We start from the raw sequence: 23,329 nt of genomic DNA on the forward strand, positions 1-23,329 counted from the left end.
ACAGGAGGAAGCTTTTTGCTTTTCAAATTTTCCCTTGTTAAGTCATCTCCTGTTAATACTAACAATCTAATTCACCAGGACAACTGTCTTCGGTTTTCACAGGTATTTGTTTTTTGATAATAACTCAATTAGCAACTAAAACAAAGTTAAGATGGCAATTTTACAAGACTTTTCTGAGTCATCGTTTCTCAGTGAAGAATACCTAAAAGTTAGAGGACTCTTCTCCCTCCAAAAACAAAAACGAGAGAGAAAGAGAGAGAGATTAAAAGAACATCTAGATTATATTCACTGCCTCATCATGTGACTACTACTTAGGAAGTAAAATTCAAGAGGTTACAATGATAGTTCTTAAAACTGCAGTTGACATTTACATCTTTTTTTTTTTAATTTATTTTTATTTTTAATATGAAACTTATTGTCAAACTGGTTTCCATACAACACCCAGTGCTCATCCCAACAGGTACCCTCCTCAATGCTCATCACCCACTTTCCCCTCCCTCTCACCCCCCCATCAACCCTCAGTTTATTGACATTTACAGCTTAAATTAAGACATCATACATTATTAACTAGGTTCTTGTGTTCCAGAAACAGTTACAGGTTCAAACCTCTCCATTCAGCTTCCTATTTCCAGATAAGGATGATCAGGTCACTTATCACTAGGTCTCAGCTTCCTAATCAGTAAACAGGGGGTAAAAATAATTACTTCCTAGGGTTGTAATGATTAAAGGGGACAATGTGCTTTGCATGGTACCTGGATACTCACGCAGTAACTACTGCTTTAAAAAGTCAAGGAGTAGGAGACATAGTACCTAAGTGGGTCATCCTGCAAAGGAAAAAATATTTTTTTTTTCTTCACAGTAAGTTGGACATGCTTGGTAATATAGCAGGCCACATACTTGTTAGTTTTACAAATATTATTTCTAATATACTTCTGTCCTTTCTTTGAATACTGAAAGTCCAAAATTTAGTTTTAAGTGGAAAAGAAGATTTCTACTGACCACAGGAGAAGAAATTAAAATGCTAAATATAGCAAACTAATAAAATTTAAAAACTATCCAGTTGTCAAACCACTGTTTTTCAAAGCTCCAAAAAAACAAAAACCTATGCGGCGAGAATTCTATTTGAAGAACACTGCATTTGAAGAATAAAAATCAGAATTATTCAAAACTGTCCGAAGTGAAATTTATCTAAGATATTTTATGATCTCCCATTATGCTGAACTCCTATTATGTTAAAGTAAGTGCCTATCACAAGACCAGGAAAACCATAAATTCCTGTGTTTTAATTCTATTACACTGATTTGTAAACTGACCTTGAAAGAGTAATTTCACCTTTATAAGATGGGGCTGGGACTGCAGCCTGCCTTAAACATTATTCAAAAGATATTTTAAAATAAATAGGGTTTTAAAAAGCAACATGGTCACATTTAATCAAATACCCCCAAATGGAAGAACACTATGATCACAAATGAAAGAAACAGTAGGAAGAACAAAAGGAGAAACTAATTTGAACTATTTCAATATTTGTATGCCTCCTTATATTAACACAACTGTTAAAAGCTGTAGCCTAATTGTCCCACAGATACAAGTTTTTAAAGTTTGATTCATCCTCTTCCCAGACACTTGACCTTTTCTTTAGGTAGGTCTGAGTCTGCCATTTAAAACAAGTCTTGCAACATTTTTTAGAAACAAAGCAAAATGTTCTGTAAATAGATGAACTATTATGCCGAGCAAACATGCCAGAAGGATTTCAAATGAAAACCATAGGGACTGTAGGGACAGCACAAAGGATCCAAGAAGAAATAAAAAAAAAACAAAAAAAATGACATTAAGGTCGTAAATCATGTGCTTCTGTGACATGAGAATCACCCCAAGCAAACAGACTTCAGGTTGGTGGGCCCCAGTGCAAGTTGCCACCTAATGCCGAGGCAGAATCGGTAGAGACTGTGAAGAAATGAGTTCAGTCAAAAGAAATTACTGTGAGCAAAGGTAAAAAGGTACTGTCAACCTACTTTATTTCTCCCAAATAGAATATACCAAGGTTATGCCTGCAGAACAATTACCTCTTGTTCTATGCAACCTCCTGGAGTCCAGGCATTACTGAATTATTCTGAAAGGTGCAACCGCACAAAGTATCATTATGGAATGAAAGAATTGCAGAGCTGAAAAGGGCTTCCAAGAAGATTTGTTTTGCTTCTCTTTGGGGGGAGGGGTATCACAGGCTTCTCTGGGAAATTAAAAGTATATACCTTCTTCCCAGAAATGTGCATAAAGCGTACAGAGGCACAGTCTGGAGCTCCACTTGTAAGAGTTCGAAGTTTATGAATCCTAGGCTCAGAACTACTGATCATGTCCTTGTTCCTCGTTTTAAAATCCAGAAATTGAATCCCGGATTTATTTGTCCAAGATCACACAGCAAAGTAACAGCAGAGCTGACGCTTAAACAAGCCAGTATGCCTGACTTCAAGATGCTCCGCCCCACTCTACTTTAGAGTGAGGCTGTGATTATCTGTATCCATACAACTCTGAAGTCACTCATGTTGCTGTCTGAATTAGTGAAATTCATGAGTAAGGATGAGAACACTTTCTCCCCCCCCCCCCCCCCAAAGATGAAAAAAACCCAACCTTAACAAGTATTATGGCTTCAGCAGTCCTGGCACCCTATCACCTAGGCTGCTACTTGGCAACATTACCGTTCCTACACCCCATCTCCACCAGCTGAGACTCCCTATTTCTGCAGTAGAGCCCTGATAGCTGTACTTTCAATAAGTACCCTAAAAAAGTATGATTGAATGATGCTCAGATGATATCCTACAAATGCTGGTTTACAGCAGTGACTTTCCAACATTTTTTTCAGAAGCTCAATTCTTTGTTTTTCCAATCAAGTCTTATTTGGGAGTCCAGATACACAAAAGCAGAGTGGCTGAGCAGGCTCTAGGAGCCAGTTTGAAAATCAATGTTGTAGAAGGCACATCACTGGTAAATGGGGCCAGGAGCTGTGCTTCCCTGCTCCTGGGTCTCAGTTTCTTTATTTATGAAACAGCTTGTCTAGATTATCTCTTAAGTTCTCTTTCAGCTCCAGTATCATATGATCCCACAACACCACAACTACCACTAATAGCTAATAGCTACCACTAATAGCTAATATTTAGCAGGTGCTTGCTGTGTTCCTAACACTGTTCTACTAACTGATTCAATCCTTAAAAATCACTCTGTGAAGTACTATTAATCTTAATACTGATGAGGAAACTGAGGCCCAAAGAAGTTATCTGACAATAACTATATTTAAAAATCTGTACATACGTTCTCTCTTATTTAATCTATAAGACAAAATTGGGAAATAGAAACTGAGATTTAGAAAGGTAGTTAGTTACTCATCTAAGGTCAAAAAACTGGGATTTAAGTTCAGGTCTACCAGGGCGTCTGGGTGGCTCAGTTGGTTAAGGGGCTGACTCTTGATTTTAGCTCAGGTCATGATATCACGATTCCTGAGATGGAGCCCAGTGTCGGGCTCCACACTGACAGCATGAAGCCTGCTTGGGATGCTCTCTCTCTGCCCCTCCCCTCCTTGCTCACTCTGACACACACACACTCTAAATAAATAAATAAACAAAACAAACTTATAAAAAAAAATTCAGGTCTACCACCAATTCCAAAATCCATTCCTTAACCAATATATCAGCACAGGTTGGTACATCACAAAATAAATTATATCTATTTAGATTTTATTTTTAGCTAATCTCTACACCCGACATGGGGCTTGAACTCACAACCCCCAGATCAAGAGTCTCACGCGCTACTGAGTCAGCCAGGTGTTCCTACCACGAAATCTTTTAAATGGCATCCATGCATGTCTTATTATTGGGTATTAATGATATGTATTCATATTTTTATGGAGATGATTTATCTCCCAAACTAGATTATGAACATTTTGAGGTCAAGGATTATTTTTCTACTTCCTACGCTATGAAATATGGGCTGTGAATCATGTCAATCTTTACTTAGTTAGGAGTAATCTGAGTCCAAGTTTTTATTAACTTGATTTTTTTTCATTAATCCAAAGTAAACACACTAATTTCACTAAATCAACTCTTCAAATTAAAATATTTCCCAAGTCAGTTGCTGGAAGGGGTTAAAAACAAGACAAAACAAAACAAAACAAACAAACAAACACCTTTTTTCAGTCTTAGGATTTCACATTTGCCCTTGGGGTGAGGAACTATATTTTAGTGTCAACATTAACAAGTTATCCCTTTTCCAGGTACTTCTTTCTCAGTAATGCTTCTTGCCATTTTTCATTGTATCACCTGACAGGTAACAGACGGAGAATAAGCAGATGTTTAAAGACAAGGATGGAAAATCCTGGAAGGTGCTTATAACACCTACTTAGGCCACTTCAAAATACTAGTTTGACATTTCACAGGAAATAGTGCTTAGTGAGTAGTATTCCTTAAACGCTTAGCAAGTAATAATGCTTAGTAATTTTCCTTGAATATCATGTTAATCTCGGACATGCTTGGCCTATGGTCAAATATACAATCATCTTCCAACTATGATTCATTGCCAATATACTTGACATTTGTCCCTTAAGACCACTGCAGGTCTCCATTGCTTATCCCCAGCTCCACGGTCATACCAGCATCCCCAGGAGAACTGTAATTTCCCAGCTATGAACTACTTTAAGCATGTTTTTGAGACTCATGTTAATCTGACATCCATATAAATTCACGTAACACAGATAAAGCTAGTCATAGTAAGAATTGGGACATACTAGGATCAAGACACTTTGGTTTCCAAATGTTGACTGAACAGATCATCTAGGACAGGAGTTCTTAAATCTTTCAGAAATTTCTTTAAAATATAGACGCCTGGAGCCCTTCCTCAGACTGATCATTGTATCAGTTTTTTGGAGTGCTGCCCAGACCCCTGTAATTTTAATAAGCACCACAGGTGATCACGATGCTTATCACAGCAAAGCTCATCAGGTCTTCATTCACTGAACAAACATTTAATGAGTGCCTTCTGTTGATATAAAATTTAGAATATAAGCATATATTTTCTTTTTAGTATAGTTTCTTGGATCACAAATTAACAAGTAACTTGAGGAATAGGTCCATGCTCTATGTTCTTTAAAAAACAAAATCAACTTTCCTTACCACATCTTTATACCCAATATCTAGCAGGGCAGATAGCAGGAAAACGGTGCACTGCTTTGATCACCAGCCCCTTGAATAAAGTGTGTTGATATATCTTCAGGTATTGCATCAGAGAATACTTTTTAAGCCTGGACCCCAGGGCATCTTTCTAAGGAATCCACATAAATTGCGTGTGTGTGTGTTATTAATTCTGCATTGAGCCTAAGCCAGAAAGACTCTGACCCTAGTATTAAACTTTTTTTTTGAAGTTTGGCTATGAACCCCAAATAAAATATAAACCAGGAAACGTATATAAAGAGTAGGGAAGTATCTCAACAAATAGCACTTTCTTTCCTCCATATCACAACCCTTATCTCTTCCTTATTCTCGCATCATCTCTGTTCTCTAGACAGTTTTCAAGTAACAGAATGCCACTTGGCTATTTTGAACCAGGAATTTGTGAAAACGCTTCTCAAAGTCTGTTCATCCTGAAATCACATACTGCCGCTCAAGTGGGCACATAAAATCTCCCCTACATCAGGAGAGTTGGGAAGAATCCATTCCAGATGCTGTATTATCTCCCTCTCTGTGGTGTGCATTTTAAGAGAATGGTGGCATGAAACTGGCAGTGACCAAGGGGCACCGGTGTGAAATTGCTTTTGCTGAGAGAAGAGTTCCCATGTGGCAAATGTGGGAGAGAAGTCATTCAACATTTGGGTAACAAACCACTCCTCCAGCTATGTTCTCACACGGGTCACCCACCCACCCACCCACATGTGACAGGGTCTTTGTGTTGTTGGAAAGGGGAGAATGGCCATCTCAGATCTTTTTTGCTAGGCTTGTTAGAGAATAGTAGGAAGGCATGTGGAGGGGGATAAGACACACTGTGGAACCCACAAAAGAGAAAATGGGGAACAAGCTGGTGCTGCCACATCAGCACAAAGAGAACTCTTCAGTGTCCTTCACTGCCTGTGATGGAGATGAAAAAATGAGCAAAGAAACAAAGTCACTGCAGTGATGTACCAATTTTACCCACAGATTCTCCATGACCTTAAATATCTCCCTACCTGCTCTCTATAAACCCTTCAGAATAACTCCAGGATTTCTCTCCTTGTCTTAGAAAAATACTAACTTGGGACAGGAAAAAAATGAAGTCTTTTTCAAAAACCACAAACAAAAATTCACAGCTATCGAAAGCATTCCTTACTTACCAATTTTGTAACGTCTTTCACATCATCAGTCACACGGTTCCTGCAGAGCCCTTTAGTTTTGACCAGAGGGTTAAATAGGAGCAGCTGAAGATAAATGCAAGTGACAATCCAAGTCTAGATGAAAACAGAAAAACTGCTGGTGATGACCAGTGAAAAACTGTAATCACTCAAACGATTGCATCTTATACCTTAAGGTGGAAAGGACAATCTATATTAAAAAAAAAAAAAAAAAAAAAAAAAAAAAAAAAAAAGAAAAAAACAAACAAACAAAAAACTACTGCCTTAAATATAACTTAAATGCTGAGTGTTCAAAATATGCTGACCAAATTTTTAAAAAATTGACTGTGAAAATGTGGTTTGGATTTTCATTTCAATGACATTATTGTTAACTCTTGTCAAAAGCTTTCTAAGGCCAATTTCCTAATGGCAATTAGGAATGAACATGTAGCAACTTATAAAGGATCTACCACTAAAGGTGTTTTCTTTTTTAAACTAGGAATGTATGAAATTCATACCTTAAGGCACCAAAAAAGGCTTTCTATACTTCAAGTGTAGACTGTTTGGCAAGTAGCAGCAACCCCTGAGCAGTGCTTTAAATCCGATAGTATATGATAGTACTCCAAGTGAGGGAGAGAGATGTATTTTTAGATCTGGGACAGAATTTAACCTCATTTAAGAGACATCAAAAGAATCATCGTTTTTAATCACAGCTTTTAAACCACTTAATAAGGAAAAACATTTCCTTAGTGAAGAGGAAGACATTCCTGAACCCTAGCATGATCTCTCTCTCTCTCTCTCTCTCTCTCTCTCACATACACACACACACACACACACACACACACACACACACACACACACACCACATGTGTGCTCACACACACTTCTCCTTGAAAATCCCACCATGTTTTGTAGTTACTTTTATGCAGGACTTATTTTTTCTTACTACACTAGATTCTAGGTTTTTAAGAACCTGGGCACCCGATTCTTTTTTTTTTTTTTTTTTTTTTTTTATCCTTATAACACACAACACAGCACCTTGCACATTAAGAGCTCTTTATGTAAATATTGGCTGGATGAATCAGCGACCAAAGTAAAAACTGTCTAATGCTTCAAATTCAAATCCAATTTATTGAGCACATATTATGAAACAGGGACTGTGCCAGTCACTAGAGAAACAAAGGTGATGAAGATGCCCTTGAAACTCAGAGGCAGGTGCATAAAGAACACATACAACCTATGACAAATGCTTTGAGAACACAAAGAAGGAAGCAATTAATCAATTAACCTTAAAGGAGGAGAACCCCTTGGCAGGAAGACAGTGCCAAGAAAAGCCAGAAAAAAAAAAAATGGGACTCTGGCTGGCTTTTGGAGGACAAGGAGGAGCTTGCAAGAGTGGACAAAGAAGGGACACACATTCCAGGAAAAATAAACAGCATGAGCAAAGGCATGGATATCTGAAGACATTTTAAAATGTGACGGTAATCTTTTAGGAGTTAACATTTGTCTATGGCATCTTACAATTACACGAAGTCCATCTGCACACGACTAGAAACCTTCCCTATTTATGTAGCTAGCCAGGTACTTTTTAAAAACACTGGATTATTTTCAACTAATATCTGCACACTAACTAGGTGTCACACTGGACCAAGTGAACATCAGCATTTACAAAATTTCTGAGAGTACAATGCTACCTACATAGATAAGAGTGGCTTGTAAACAAAACCTAAGCCTTCTCATTGTTTTAGCATCGTGACCTATTCTAGCAGTAATCCTGTTTAAGTTTGGTTAAGGCTACTTTGAACACTGAGGGGTCATTCTGTTCATAGCACTGTCTCCCTTGGATTGAAATGAAGACTAAATTGTGCAAATGATTTCCTGAAAGCAACCAGGATGTTGTTCAGCAGGTGGATAAACTGTGGCATATCAGACAATGGTATATTTTTATTAAAATATTAATTAATATTAATCACTAATCATTAAAAAGAAATGAGCTATCCAGCCATGAAAAAACATGGAGGAAACTTAAATTTATATTATTAAATGAAGGAAGCCAATCCAAAGAGGCTACCTACATACTGTATGATTCCAACTATTAGGACGTTCTGGAAAAGGCAAAACTATGGAAACAGTAAAAGGATCAGCGGTTGCCAGAGGTTGTAGGGGGAGGGATGAATAGGTGGAACACAGGATTTTTAGGGTAGTGGAAATACTCCGTATGACACTATAATGGTAGATATTGGCCATTGTACATTTGTCCAAACTCACAGAATGTAACATTAAGACTGAACCCTAACATGAACTATGGACTCTGGATGATTAAGAGGTGTCAATGCAGGTTTATCAGTTGTAATAAACATACCACTCTGTGCATGTGTAGGGGCAGGGAGCATATGGGAAATCTCTGTACTTTCCTCTCAATTTTGCTGTGAATCTCAAACTGTTCAAAGAAAGAAAAAAAAGTCATTAAAAAAAAATCACTTCACTGTGGTGAGAACAAACTTTAGGGTAGCAATAGGTAGAAGAAACAGACCACTTAAGGGCTATCGTTATCACCCAAGCAAGAAAGGGCTGTAGCAATGCACTGACCAGAATTGGTTTGATTCTGGATGTCTCCTGCGGGCTCAGCCAATAAGATTTCCTGATAGCTGGGGTGTGATTTGAAAGAGTCAAAGGTGACTCCAAGGTTTCTGGCTTGAGCAAATGAAAACATGGTACTACCATCAACTGAAGTGGGAAGGCTGATGGTGGGAAGGTCTGGAGGTCAGATTAGGAGTCGAATTTTGAGCGTGTGAAGTTTGAAATGTCTTTGAGATATCTTACTGATGATACCAGGTCATGATATTTGAATCTGGGTTTAGGAGGTAAGTTTGGGCTAGATACATAAATGACAGCCTCTGATGTATAAATGGAATTTTAAGCAAAGAGTGGCTGAGTCCATCCAGGGAATAAGTACAAATGGAAAAAAAAAAAGAACAAAGGACTGGGTCCTACAGTGCTCTAACTGTAAAAGGTCTGGCAGAAGATTTAAAAAGCACAAAAGATCTCAGGGAGAAGCCAAAGGAGTAGGAGGAAGCCGAGTTTAAAAAAAGAAAAGTTAGGTTAAGGAGAATGAGGTCGAACTACGTCAAATACTCATAACAGGTCAAGTAAGAGGAGAACTGAGCACTGACCACTGGATTTGGCAGAGTTCAGGTCACTGGTGACATTATCAAAAACGGTTTTACTGAGGCAGGTGCAGGAAAAAGCCAGTGGGGTGTGGGTTTCAAAGAACATGAGGGAGTAATTAGAAACGGTGAATGTAGACGGCTCTTTTAAAGAGCTGTCCTTCAAAGGGGAGCCAATAAGCAAATGAATAAATAAAAACAAGTGGGGTAGTAATTGGCAAGGACTTGAGGGAGGGGAGAGTTTTCTCTGCAAGTTGGTAGGAGCACTGGGAAGTGTGTATGCCCCTGGGGCTGATCCAGCAGGAAGGTGCAACTGGGCGACCTAGGTCAGAAGAGAGGCAACTAATTGCTATGTTCTTGAGAAGGCAAGAAGCGGGGAGATCTAGGCGTCAAGCACAGGGGCTGGCCTTACGTAAGAGTACATACAGTTTATCAGTGCTATCAGACAGAATGTCCGAAAACGTGAGTGCAGATGTGGGTGATTTTTCAACAATACGGTGAATGACAGCTACCCTCTATGTGTGCCAAGCATTTTGTATATCTGATCATAAACAAACTTCAAGTTTCATATATTCTAATTCTAATGATGGAGAAATTGAGCTACAGAGAGATTTGGTGACTTCTAAGTGGTAAAAACCCAGGCCTGTCCACAATTCTAAATCCTGTGCTCTTCACCACCCAATACTGTCACAGTACTCCCACAAAGCTGTCACATCATTGGTGAGAATTCCAAATAGCACAGTTCTAAAATAGTCATAATTTTTAAAATATTGAGCATATCAAGACAAGCATGTTCCATAATCCATGTCAGTTGAATATGTTTTTCAGATTACCGTAATTTTTAATATGTTCTATTAGTTTTTAAAAATATACTAATACAGACTTCTATAACAATTGCAAAATAATGTCACCAAGGCAGCGTCAAAATATTTTTTTTGCATCAGTTATATACAAATACCAGTGAAGATAGATTCCTGTAAAATGAGCAAAAGCCTATTTGGTCAGGGCTAAAATTAAATCTGTTAATACATTCACACATCTCTGACAAACTTGTATTTCTTGAAGCACTTTATTTTAAAGCTGTTAAATAAACTTATGTTGTAATTTAACTTTGTATATACTTAGCTAGTAGTAAGGAATAGTCACCTTTTGCTAAATTCAACAGTTCACTCTGGCAAAACTAGGCATTACAATAGAGGAAAAATCATAGAGAAATGTCCCTCATCAGTGTTCTTGTGAGAGCACTGAAATGCAAAGCCTATTTCTTTGCATGGAAAAGTAATTTTTCGGTATTATTCTATAGAGAATACAGACATTTTTCTAACATATAGTACACGTACTTCCTTGACTTCTTAAACAGTGGGAAGAAGTACTAAGCTTTACTTTTTTTTGATGATTCAGGTTCATCAAATAAAAGAGAGACTAAGTGAAATAAGCCAGACATAGACAAATATGATATGATCTCACTTACATGCAGAATCTAAGAAAGAAAAAATAATAATGGTAACGGAGTAAAATAGAGTGGTGGTTATCAGACACTGGGGGATATCTAGATCAAAGGATACAAACTTTCCAGTTATAAAATGAGTAAATTCTGCGGATCTAATGTACAGTAAGGGGACTGTAGTTAATACTATATTGTAAAGGATAACTATGAGGGGATAGTTTGCTGTCATTTCATGATGTATGCTTATATCAAAGCCATCACATTGTACACCTTAAATATATACGATTTTTATTTGTCAGTTATACCTCAATAAAGGTGAGGGGAAAAAACATTCCAGGTATGCAGTTGTGACGACCTTTGCCTAACTAGCTCCAAATTACTGTATTTGACTGAATGACTGTTTTTAAAATGTTATTTTAGTTTTTGTCGGCTGGCTTCCCAGTTTACCAGTTTCTCCCAGTCTGTCAGGTCATTACTTGCAACATAGTTTACTGCTAGTATGCCTGTTTCTAGCCTCCTGCAGTCTCAATGGCAAAACACAACACACGGACCACAGTGGGTGCCTATGGTAGTCAGAACTCTGGCAAAAAGATGGCCATGCCCTAATTCTTGGAGCTTGTGAATTTTTTGCTTTGTATGGCAGAATGGACTTTACAGATGTGATTAAACTAGGAACCTTGAGATGGAGAGCCTACCCCGTATCTTCTGGGTCCAAGAGAGTGCTACAGCTCCTCATAAACTAAGAATGTTTTCCAGCTCTGGTGAGAGAGCCGCAATAAAGGAAGAGGCGGAAGATGTGACATGGTAAGGACTTTACTTGCCATTTCTGGAAATGGGCCAGGAGTCAAAGAATACCAGTGGCTTCTAGAAGCTGAAAGAGCAAGGAACAAAGTCGACCTCAGAGCCTTCAGGAAGGAACATAGTGGCCCTGACACACCTGGACTTTAGCTCAGTAAGTCCACCAAGTTTGGATTTCTGAATCTACAGAACTGTGACATAATAAGTTTGTATAGTTTTAAGTGGCTAAGTTCGTGATAATTTGTTATAGCGGCAATAGGAAAAAAAATCAGAGCTTAAGAAACTCACTTTTTGAATGAATCAATGCATGAATGGTATAGTGTTGCAATGCCCAAGCTTTTCTGGTAAGGAAAATAAACTGCCTCTGTCAGTATTCTGGGCCCCCAACCCCTGCTTCAAGCAAAGCAGCTCAGCTTTTTTCCTGCTTTATTTGTTCATGCTTCTGGGTAAGATTTTGTTTAAACAAAGGTTTCCAAGGGTAAGAGAGAGAGAAAAAAAAAAACACACAAAAAAACACATGCTTTTGAAAACCGGTGGTGTGATGGCAGAGAACAGAACATGAATCCAGAAAACCTCTCAACTCCTTTACCGTGTGACCTCAAGTAAGCCAGTTAGTCCTTCCAAATGTCTGTAGTGTATAAGAGGACAATAATTTTTGCCTCACGCACTTCATGGAGCTATGGTGAGGGGATCAAATAAAAACTTTTCCAACTACAGGTGCTGTGCAATTATTTGCTGTGCGGTTTGTAGGTTTTAGATAGTCAAGGAAACCAGGGAAAGAAGGGCTTCACACTGAACACTCAGGGAAAGGACTTTACATAGTCAATCTTTCATGAACAAAGAACAGGACCTTTGGGATGGATATTTTGACACTGGTACTGGTTTCACATGCGTTTTTCAATGTATTTCTTAGTTCTCAACTGTGTTGAGAGTAGCTTCAGTTAACACTGCACTTCCAATCAAGTGAAGTATTTCCCCATCTTTGGTTTCACACTCTTCCTCTTTCTCTAATTTCTGGGAACCCTGACAAAGGTACAGGGGTACCTAAATGTGGGGGTGTGCACGCACACACACACACACACCCTATTGGAGATAGAATGCTGAAGCAAAATGTCCCTGTGTTTGTGACTTCTGCTCTAAAATGTATCTTTTCACTTTGGGCAATCATCTCACTGGTTTTTTGTTTTGTTTTGTTTTGTTTTTCCTGTAACATTCTCTGCTTCTGCGGACGACATTTTTCTTTGGCTACTTTGTTTTAGCATCCTACAACTTTTCTCTCTAGGTCACACTCATTGTGTGATAACCTCTCATTTCATGATAACCTTTCATTGCACAGACACATTAAACTAATCTTATTGTCGGCAGTTCTAGATTTTTTATTTGGAGGCATGCGTCAAAAGTGTCCCCCACATACTCCCCACATCACGCAGAATTCCAATAACCCTTTCATTGCTAATAGTTGCCTTGAAATTATTTACATGATTAAAAAAAATGAGAAATCTGTATGTACTGTTAGAACTAAGCCATACAATAGAAATAGTTCTGGTAGAGGGAAATATAGGGAATTAACATTCATAATTATGAATGACAGAAAAGCAGATCTTTTTCTGGGGAGTTTTTATAGTGGCAGATCATACTGAAAAGATCCTTTGAAGAAGAGGGGGAAAGTTACAGGAAGAGGCCAGAGACCCTGAAGACCTGAGACCGATGTCTCATTTTTGTTGAGAACCAGTTTCAGTAGATCCCAGTGGGACATTCATCTGCTCGTTAATTCTTCCTGAACACAAGAACCTTCCTTACAATAAAAAGCCACATGCCAGGAAAAGGAGCTGCAAAATCCCCCTAAAGCAAACTATTTACTTGATCTGAACATGTGTTATGACACAGAAGTCGCTTTGCAAACTTCTTTCCTTTGGTAGAAACTAACATGATTGCAGCCCAAGAACATCAGGGGAACATATGCTGTTTGAGAAATCAGAAGATTCATAGCTTCTAAACTTAAAGAAAAAAAAAAAATCCCGCAAACTTTTCTATGAACTTGAGAAGCGATTTTAAAATAAGTGTTGCCAGGGCCCACGTTACAGACTTCTCAAAGTCAAAAAGGTAGTGCAGTGTCTGCGTAGCTCGTTTTCTTTATGCACAGACCTACAAAGTGGTATTGGGTCTGCCCCGAACAAAACAGCAGCTGCTGCCAAAAACAACATTCATCTTCTCTTTAATCTGGAATGCCAGCTAGCGAAGCAGGCAGTTCCCTTGTAGCCCAAATGTGCTTTGGAAACAAGCCAACTGGCTTAGCTACCCAGAGCCAGGAAAGCAAGTTACCAAGATACAGGTATAGTAATTAGTCCTGAGTTCAGGTCTTTTGAGGTTATATGAACCATATCCTTCAAAAATAATCGTAATGTAAACTACCAACAGATTCTGGTTCAGTGAATAACCATTTAATTCTACAGAATTTCTTCCTTCAGATTTTAAAAAAAATTTTTTTTCATGTATATTTTTGAGAGACAGAGCATGAGTAGGGGAGGGGCAGAGAGAGAGGGAGACACAAAATCTGATGTGGGCTCCAGGCTCCCAGCTGTCAGCACAGAGCCGACGTGGGGTTTGAACTCACGAACTATGAGATCAAGACCTGAGCTGAAGTTGGATACTTAACCGACTGAGCCACCCAGGTGCCCCTTGATTTCTAATCTTTAAGTAATATACCACTAAACATTCTAGAGAAAATACCGAATCATCCTACACAAATTCTTCTCTAGTGATCATCCAGTAAGCTCAAGGGGCAAAGTAAACACTGAGTACAAGCCTCTCAGGAAAGCAGATGTTAACAGGGTAGCTAAGTGAAACTCAAGCCAGCTTCAAGTCCAGATTGGTGCATTAGAATCTTGTGAAGATCTACTTCCATATCTCTCTGTGCAGATGCTTTTGTGAAGAAGTGAAATAAAAATACTCTAGGGACACCTGGGTGGCTCAGTCGGTTGAGTGTCTGACCTCGGCTCAAGTCATGATCTCATAGTTCTGGGAGTTCAAGCCCCACATGGGCTAGCTGCTGTCAAGCACAGAGCCCATTTCCGGTCCCCTGTTCCCTTCTCTTTGCCCCTTCACCGCTTGCAGTCTCTCAAAATTAAAAAAACACTAAAAAAGATCCTAAAGTATTGGTGATCGCTAAAACATGTTAATATGCTCTACTAACAAAAACTGAACAACCTAGAAATGAATTTTTTAATATGAAAAGACAAACAATGGCTTTAATGTAAACAGGGAATTTAAGGATTTCAGTGGATTCAATATATGGAAAAAAATGAGAAAAGTCACTATTGATAGTCCTTACTCTAAATGTAAATGCTATTTAAAGAGGAAATGACTCACATGTATAGACTTCTACTAAGGGCCACACACAGGAGGAACAGTTTGCAGATATTACATATAACCTTCCCACCAACCAGATTTTACAGGTTAGTAAAACATGCTTCAATGAGATTAAGTAACTTGTTTATGGCCACTCTGCTAGTAAACCCCTGAGCTGGGTTTAAACCAGTATCTACACTATACTAGGAAGGAAAATCCTGGGCTAGTCACATAATAAAACTGATTTCATTTATATTTAATGAACTATTCAATTTTTTCGAAAATACCTACGCTGTGGATGGCGTATAGGTCCATTTAGCTGAATCAGTTTTTGATTGAAGCCACCATATCAAATTATTACTAGGCTGGGTAAACAAGTAGCACAGGTAAATCAAGTTATACTTCACTGTAGGTTTTTAAAAAATTGCATAGCTAGAGGGAGGGGAAAAAAAAACAAAGTGATAAGTTGTTCCTTCTGATAAAAACAAAATTAAGTGCTTTCAGACTTCTAAGAGCTACCTATTCATTTAACAAACATGTATGGGAGTGCCTGGGTGGTTCAGTTGGTTAAGCGTCTGGCTTTGGCTCAGGTCATGATCTCGTGGTTCTGGAGTTCGAGCCCCGCAATGGGCTCTGTGCTGACAGCTCAGAGCCTGGAGCCTGCTTCACATTCTGCATCTCCCTTTCTCTCTGCCCCTCTCCCTCTTGTGTTCTCTTTCAAAAATAAATAAACATTAAAAAAAAAAATGTATGGCGTACCTGATAAGTATGTAAGATAAAGACACAGCAGATGTCTTCTTTGGCCCAGGAGGGACAGCTAAACCTGACTTTGGGGGAACTGAAGGAGAGGCTCAGAGACAGCTCCTGGGAGATGACCCCTTCTTTGGGGGTGAATAGCAAGTAGCCAGATCAAAGAAAGCAGGGGTGAAGACACCTGGCAGAGGAAGTAGGAAGTGCCCATAGAATTGAGAAAACAGGGCATTTTCATGGAACTTCACATTGATGACATGACTGGAAAATGAATTTCAAGGAATAAATAATAAAACAGAGGAAGCTAGAGAGATAGGCAGAGGTCCTCCCAATTTTGCTAACTGGCGTGGATTTTATCTTAGAGACACGGGGAGCTCTTTATCTTAGAGCAGGGGAGGATCAAGATCTGATTTTAGAAAGGCTTATCAGGCATCAGAATGAAGGATAGACTGTGGCTTGTGGAGGTCACTGAAGTCATCAACTAGGACAGATGCAGTGGGAGTGAAGAGAAATGGACGAGTTCAAGAGGATATGAAGTTGAATGGGACTTGGGTGATGGGCAGTAAGTGTGTGGGATAAAAGGAGGAGGAGTCACAAATGACCTCCAGTTCCAGTTTAGGTGACGGGGTAAAAAGTAGAGCTGTTCACTGAGCCAGGATATGTAGGAGAAGTGGTAGCTGGAGATTATTGGAAGTTATCACCGAAAACCTTGGGGGATAACCCCTCTAAGGGGGAGAAGAACTGTCTGCATAGCAGAGGAGAGAATGAGAAGCAGAGCACGAGAGGCAAGTCTGTTGATTGTGGGATCTGCAATCACTGTAAAAAGAAAGCACAAGAGGGCAAGTGTGAGCAATAAAACAAGCACTGAAAGAGGTCAACCTGATGGTTGCTGAAAAATACCTAATGGGGTTGACGCTGCTAAGGATAGTTTCCACAGAGTGACAGAGCTAGGAATCAAACCACAGTGGTAAATGAGCCAGGGGGAAATTTCAAGGCGATATACTACAACAGCTTGAAAAGGAAGGAGAACAGGTAATCTGGAAAGGCTAGAGAGTTCACTTTAGTCTGGGTAGAAGCAAAGACAGCTTGGAAAGAATGGAGCCGTAATGATGCACTAAGCTTTCTTCTTTCTTAAAGGGTCTGTGCCTGGGAACAACTCCCCTGTGGTCCATGACAGCCAGGTGAGCTGCGAGGCTTGGCCACTGTGGAAATCCCTGCAAAGAACTTCTACCTCAGGCTAGAATCTAGGGCCTAGGTGTTCAAATTTTGCTATTACTATTTTGGAATAGACATGTACAAGGCAGAAGCATTTGTGCCCGCAGTAGACATTACGTCATTAGAAACAACGGTAATGTAAGTCATTAGCTATTCATAAATACAGCAGTTATATAAAGACGGAAGGAAAGAGTTCCCCCAAGCAGTATAATCTGCTGTATTTTAGGGAAATGCTGGTTGATGACTAATTCTAATCAATTTTATGAGGATGATATGTAACAAACCAAACTACGCTAGAAAATTGCTAGGTGCTAGTTTAATGTTGAACCTAGATGTACATATTTGTTGCCAGATTTTTTTTTTTTGATATAAGTATACATTTTCAAAGAAATAAGAGACAGGCCCCCAAATTGGCAAAAGTATAGGAACATAGAAAAAAAATTTAGGGCAGTTTTGAAATTCAGATATTCACCTTCAAACACTCCACAGGCACAGGACCTTGTTCACTATTATGTCAATTAGCTGCTCTTAAAATTAAACCACAATATGCACTCCCAGTGTCGTAGCTTTCCAACAAACAGCTACAAAAACGCAAATTGTAATTTATACTCTCTCAACTATGTGACTCACTTCTGAAAGTGGGATCGCATGTAAATCAAAAGCTCTGCAATTTTTGAAAACTTGTAAAATCTTTTGCACTCCCAACAACTGAGAGATGGAAAATGAATGCAGATTCCAGCTTCTATCTGATCCCATGCGCTGAATTTGGACTGAATGACTCCCCTATAGAACTTGTGTTTTGTTTTGTCCTATGGTTGCAATTAAATGGGCTCAGATGTCTTGTCAGATCAGCTACCAGGAGTCTTACAAGTTGGGTCTCTAAGGGACTTTTAATCTTTTAATTTTTAAGAACTTAATCTGAGGAAGCAGCTCAGAAAATCTCTGAAGGTCTTCTCACCTGGGCTTTTTTTTTTTTTTTTTTTTTACCACATTAAAATAAACTAAATCTTTATACTCTGCTTTAACTGTTTCCAACAGCATCAAAACCAGTGGGAGTTAAAGGCATAAACTCAAAGAACACTCACAATCTTGATCATTTTCTCCATCACATCAGATGATAAGCCCAGCTTGCAAAGGTCATGGCATAAGCATTCCTGATCATGCAACGTGTGCTAGATACACCAACTGCTTTGGTTGAGTTGAATAAACTGTTCAAATGTTCCCTGCTTTCACTGAAGGTGCCCTAACCGGAAACGGGGGGGGGGGGGGGGGGGCGGGGAATTGGTTTTCTTACCTTTAGAAGAAAATGTAATCATCTGGGGCGTTTATGAAGATTTCAGATTCCTAAGCATCATACAGAATCAAAATTTCTGAGGGTGCATCACAGAGATGTGCACTTATGACAAGCCCTCCATGTGATTTTTAGGTATTCTTTAAAATCTGAGACATGCTATTTTAGGCTGTACTAGCTCATGGGTGCTATATCATTACAGAAAACAAAAAGGTCTAAAAAGGTAAATGAGGTTACATTTGGTTCAAGGGCTACATATTAGATGCTCTGGATTTAGAGCAACTTGAAAAAAGGAAAGCTAAATGTAACGAACAGTGTAGGAGTACTGAGCGTAGAGGATACTACGGATTGGCTCTTTCAATTCCTACTCCATCTCTCTCCTAGCATATTCTCCTACACTGTGGTGGCTGCAAAACTTCCATTCCTTTGTAGTCAGCTACAATTGCAGATGTGACTTAGGTTCTGGCAATCAGGCACAACTCTGCAAGACTGATGTGGGAAGGAAATTCTTGAGAAAAGAAGCTGGGTGTTGGGCATGCATTTTGCTCCCTTGGGTGGTAATGCGGGCAGAAACTCCCTGCCATCAGTAGCAGTAAGAGCTTCCTGCACTAGCTGTCACAGTTTTACAGACAGTGGTGGATTTAACTGGCAACCAGAGTATTCTGGAAGCTCAGACTCCTCTTCTAGCCCTTCCAGTGGTTTTATAAGCCATCAAATACATTTCATTATATGCCCCACTCTGTTTAGCTGGAACGGTTTATCCCATCTGCAACTAAACCCTAAGCAATACTTGGAGAAAAAGAACCCAAGTTATTAAGCACTTCTTATGAAGGTTAGTCTAAACTTTCCACAGGAATTTTCCATTAGTGTTTCAAAATTGAAACTGTAAGATAAGGATCACTTTAAAATTTAAGAAAAAAAAAAAAAAAAAAAAAAGAGAAATTTTTGATGGTCAACCCCGGAGAATGTTAATGTAATTCTACCACCTAAAGCACAGCAAAGCATCCATCTCTGACATGCCCGGGACATGTTCCTTTGGTAACAGTACACTTCATCAGCAAGTTCATTGTTGATGCAGGAGATAATGTTTAGAACAGAAGAACATCAGCAAAGTAAGACATGGATTCAAATCCTGATTCTGTCACTGACATGCTATAACCTTGAACCAATTATGTAACTTCTCTGAACCTCAGTTTTCTCATGGGGCGGGGAGGGAATAGCATTTCTTTAGATTTTTGAAAAGATTAATTAAGACAGTATTATGTAAAGCACTGACAAGAGGCCTGGGACAGATCATGACATGACTGCCAATGCTATAGGTATTTTATCATTATTACTACTCCTTTAGATGCTGAATTCAAAACTAATAGTTGTACTAATAGTGAATTTCACATTCCATTTATGTTCTGCTTCCCTGTAGATTAAAGATCAGCACAGGGAGATGATAAAGAGTTTGTGAAACTGCCCTGGGTTTGGATTTGGATCAGCTCTCCCAAAGCAGGTGGCCATCTTGACCTGGTGTAAAAGTGAGGCTGAACTGTTTGGGCTATGGGTGAATGTTAACCTAGACAACAGAGTTTCAAAAGTCAGCTTGAGCTTCAGCAATAAATAAATTCAAGACCGCTTTCGAAAACAGAATGTGTGTACTCATGCACAGAGAAGCAGTGTGGAGTAGGGCCTGGGGGACAGTGATTCAGACTACCAAGGGGCACCTACGTGGCTCAGTTAAGTGGGTGTCCGAGCCTTGACTTCGGCTCAGGTCATGATCTCATGTCATGGGGTCAAGCCCCGCATCAGTCTCTCCACTGAGCATGGAGCCTGCTTGGTGTCTCTCCCTCTCTATAAATAAATATAAAGTGCCCCTTCCCCACTCTATAAATAAACAAATTTTAAAATCAGACTGCCCAACTTTGAATCCCCACTCTGCCACTGACCTGCCTTGTGGCCTATGGAAAGTTTATCTTTCTGTGCTTTAGTCTTCTTACCTGTACCATGGGCCTAATAGAACCCACTTTCCAGGCCTGTTGAGGACTAATATGCAAAGCACTTGGTACGGTACCGGACAGGAGGCACACCCCTGTAAAAGTTACCATTGTTAACAACGACACTTAGAACAAGCATCCCGGATAATGTTATTTCCAAACTTCAAGCCAAAACTCTGGGCACCATCCTTGATTCTTCCCCTATTTCCATATCCAGTCTCTTATGCCCTGTTAGTTCTACCAGCAAAATAAATCTTGCAACATTCACTTCTCTCTGTCTCATCTTGTACGGCTACAGTACAGGCTCCACGCTTGCCCAGAAGCCTTCAAAGGCCTCTAAATAGCCTTCTCTGCTTTCACGCTTGCTACTTACAACAGTGTGGCCCTTTGGGAATACACGACAGTACTCACTGCTTGCTTCGAATCTCTGCATACCTTTCCGTTCCATTTACAACAACATGTGAGCTGCTGACCAAGGCCTAAAAGGCTCTGTTTAACATAAACTTGCCTACCTCCATGTTCCCATCTTAGCATGCCCTCTCTCCCCACCATACTCACCACAACCCCACCGGCCTCCTTTTTGTTCCGGAAACACCTGAAATGTATTCCTGCCATAAGCCCTTTGCACTCGCTGCCGTGAGCTTTCTCCTCTTGGGCCCTGCAAAGGCAAGTCCTTCTTGTCACTCAGGATTCAGTTCAAATACCACCTGCTCAGAGAAGCCTTCCCAAAGTGACCTGTCTTCAGCAGCTCCAAACCTTCTCCTATCACAGTTTTATTTCCACAGAATCACTTTTCATCAGAAAGTTCTCCTGCTTACCCACTTAGTTTACTTGTTTATCACCTGTCCCTACTGACAAGCATGTCAATGGTGTGAAGATGAGAAGTCTATTGTTCTTGCTCTTCACTCTTACCTCCAGCACCTGGAGCTGCTCCTCACTCACAGCACAGGCTCCTTATGTGTGCGTTGCACACGGTGCAACCTGCTACCGAAGTATCCACAAAACGCAAACCTTCTCTTATACGGGACAGACCACGATGGTTAGAGTGCAAACGCGGGTTTACGAACTGGGGTACAGATGAAGTCTGGATAACGCAGGCTTCAATTCTCAGCAGCCAGTGTCCAGATTCACACAACTGAATTGCAACATCATCCACCAGTTTTGCTTATAATCTGTCTCTTGCACTGGGGTCTGAGCACCACCGGCCAGTATTTGCGGTGTCTCACCATTTTGTCCAGAATGGATAGAGCCCACTGGGAAGCCTCTCGTGAATATTTTTTAAATGAATGAACACAGGATAAACAGAAGAGTTTTGCTCATCAGTTGGCCATAAACCATTGTCCTACTTCTCACTCGAGGGTCCGGTAAGTGCTAAATCCTAATGACATATATAAGTAATATTCCACATTCTCTTAATTATTCAAAGTGTGACATTAGCTAACTGCTTTTAGGTTTGAACTTCTAACCATTATCTCTGTACCTTTAAGTACTTTTCTAGCTCCATGAAAATAGTAAATTGGGATATAAAACCAGGGGTAGACTGTAAGCTCCATGAAGCACAGCAATGAGGTGATTTTTTTCACTACAGTATTTCTAGCCATTAGCACAGTGCCTTACAGTAAATTCTACAGAAACAACTAATGAATAAAGAACTACTAGAAAATGCCTTTCCTGGCAGATGTGGCCAAGGCACAATAATAAGCCAAGGTGCTGACCTGCCTGTAAAATCCTCAGAATTCTTTTTTTTTTTTAAAGTTTATTTTGAGAGACAGAAAGTGTGCACATACATACAGCATAAGCAAGGGAGGGGCAGAGACAGAGAGGGAGAAAGAGAATCCTAAGCAAGCTTTGCACTGTCAGCACATAGAGCCTGATGCGGGGCTCGATCCCACAAACCAGGAGATCAAGACCCAAGCCGAAATCAAGATGGATGCCCAACCGACTGAGCCATCCAGGCACCCCCCTCAGAATTCCCTTTCTAAAGAACCTAGATTAAGTATAATTTTGGAGTTACTTTCCTTTATTGACCCAACAGGAGCATATTAAAACAAAAACAATAAAAACCCCACAGATCTGGAATGCAGACACTTTCCTATGGTAAGTTCAGAGGAAATCTCTGAGAATCCTAAAATTCTGCACTTCATTTAGAATTCAGAATACAACAACTGTAAATTTCTCCCTGTCTCCCCAGTGAGCTGCAATCCATCAAGATTTCTCAAGCAGTCAATAAAAAAAAAAAAAAAAAAAAAAAAAAAAAATTACTCATGGTGCGTCTGCACTGGGAACACTTGCAGAGACTAGGACTTCACTTGGGAGCAGATATGTTCAGAAGCAATGACACAGGTTAAGCTTTTAAATGCTAATCTTAGCTCTTCCCAAAGCATGGGTTGACTTATCTCTAGGTCATCCCTAGAGACCTACTACAGCAGGCAAAAACAAGCTCTTAGGGCTATTATTATTATTATTTTTTGTCATCCAGACCTATTCCTAGTATGATTGAAGACATAAAAAGCTCCCTTTTCTTCAAGAGAGTAACACAAGCATACTTTAACTGCTGCCCTCTCCCTTGACTTGTATGCAAGAAATAAAACAGCATAAGCATAAGCAAACTGGAAAACTCATGCCCAACTCAAATGACACTCTCTGCCCCACTCCCATAGGCTTCAGTCATGCCTAACAGTAGGAAAATGCAATAGTAAGTGGTCAGCCCTTTTATTCCAATTTTTCACCATGATATTCATGAAGTTATACTTAGCATTCTCCATGATATCACTTATGGAGGAGAAGACTCCAAATTCAGTACAGAAAGAAGACTTAACAACAGAAATTAAAAGGCCGAGATTTTACAGTGTATCAGGATACCAGTACAGGCATCACAGGTTTTTAAAATTTTTAAAAAGATTCTGAGCTAACAGTCTTCAAAGTAAATGTAAACTATTTTGTGTTCTGAAATTCTTTCTCACGTTAGACTTGGAAGCTTACTTGATA

The 23,329-nt window shown here is 39.5% G+C and overlaps 1 protein-coding gene across 7 annotated transcripts in view; it reads right to left on the reverse strand.

Annotated features, from left to right (window-relative positions):
• KITLG (KIT ligand) overlaps positions 1–23,329 on the reverse strand; it is an 84,955-nt gene that overhangs the window by 44,209 nt on the left and 17,417 nt on the right. For 5 of the 7 annotated variants that reach the window (XM_060656818.3, XM_060656822.3, XM_060656823.3 and 2 more), the window contains exons 2-3: positions 15,395–15,535; positions 6,347–6,460 (exon numbers count right to left, since the gene is read on the reverse strand). In XM_060656818.3, the coding sequence (XP_060512801.1) occupies positions 6,347–6,460; positions 15,395–15,418 (138 nt within the window). In that variant the 5' untranslated portion in view covers positions 15,419–15,535. The remainder of the gene's footprint in view (positions 1–6,346; positions 6,461–15,394; positions 15,536–23,329) is intronic. The other 2 variants (XM_060656817.3, XM_060656820.3) reach the window with 2 other exon arrangements.

This window comes from Panthera onca, chromosome B4, assembly GCF_046562875.1.
Source record: "Panthera onca isolate mPanOnc1 chromosome B4, mPanOnc1 haplotype 2, whole genome shotgun sequence".
In the NCBI taxonomy this organism is placed as follows: Eukaryota; Metazoa; Chordata; class Mammalia; order Carnivora; family Felidae; genus Panthera; species Panthera onca.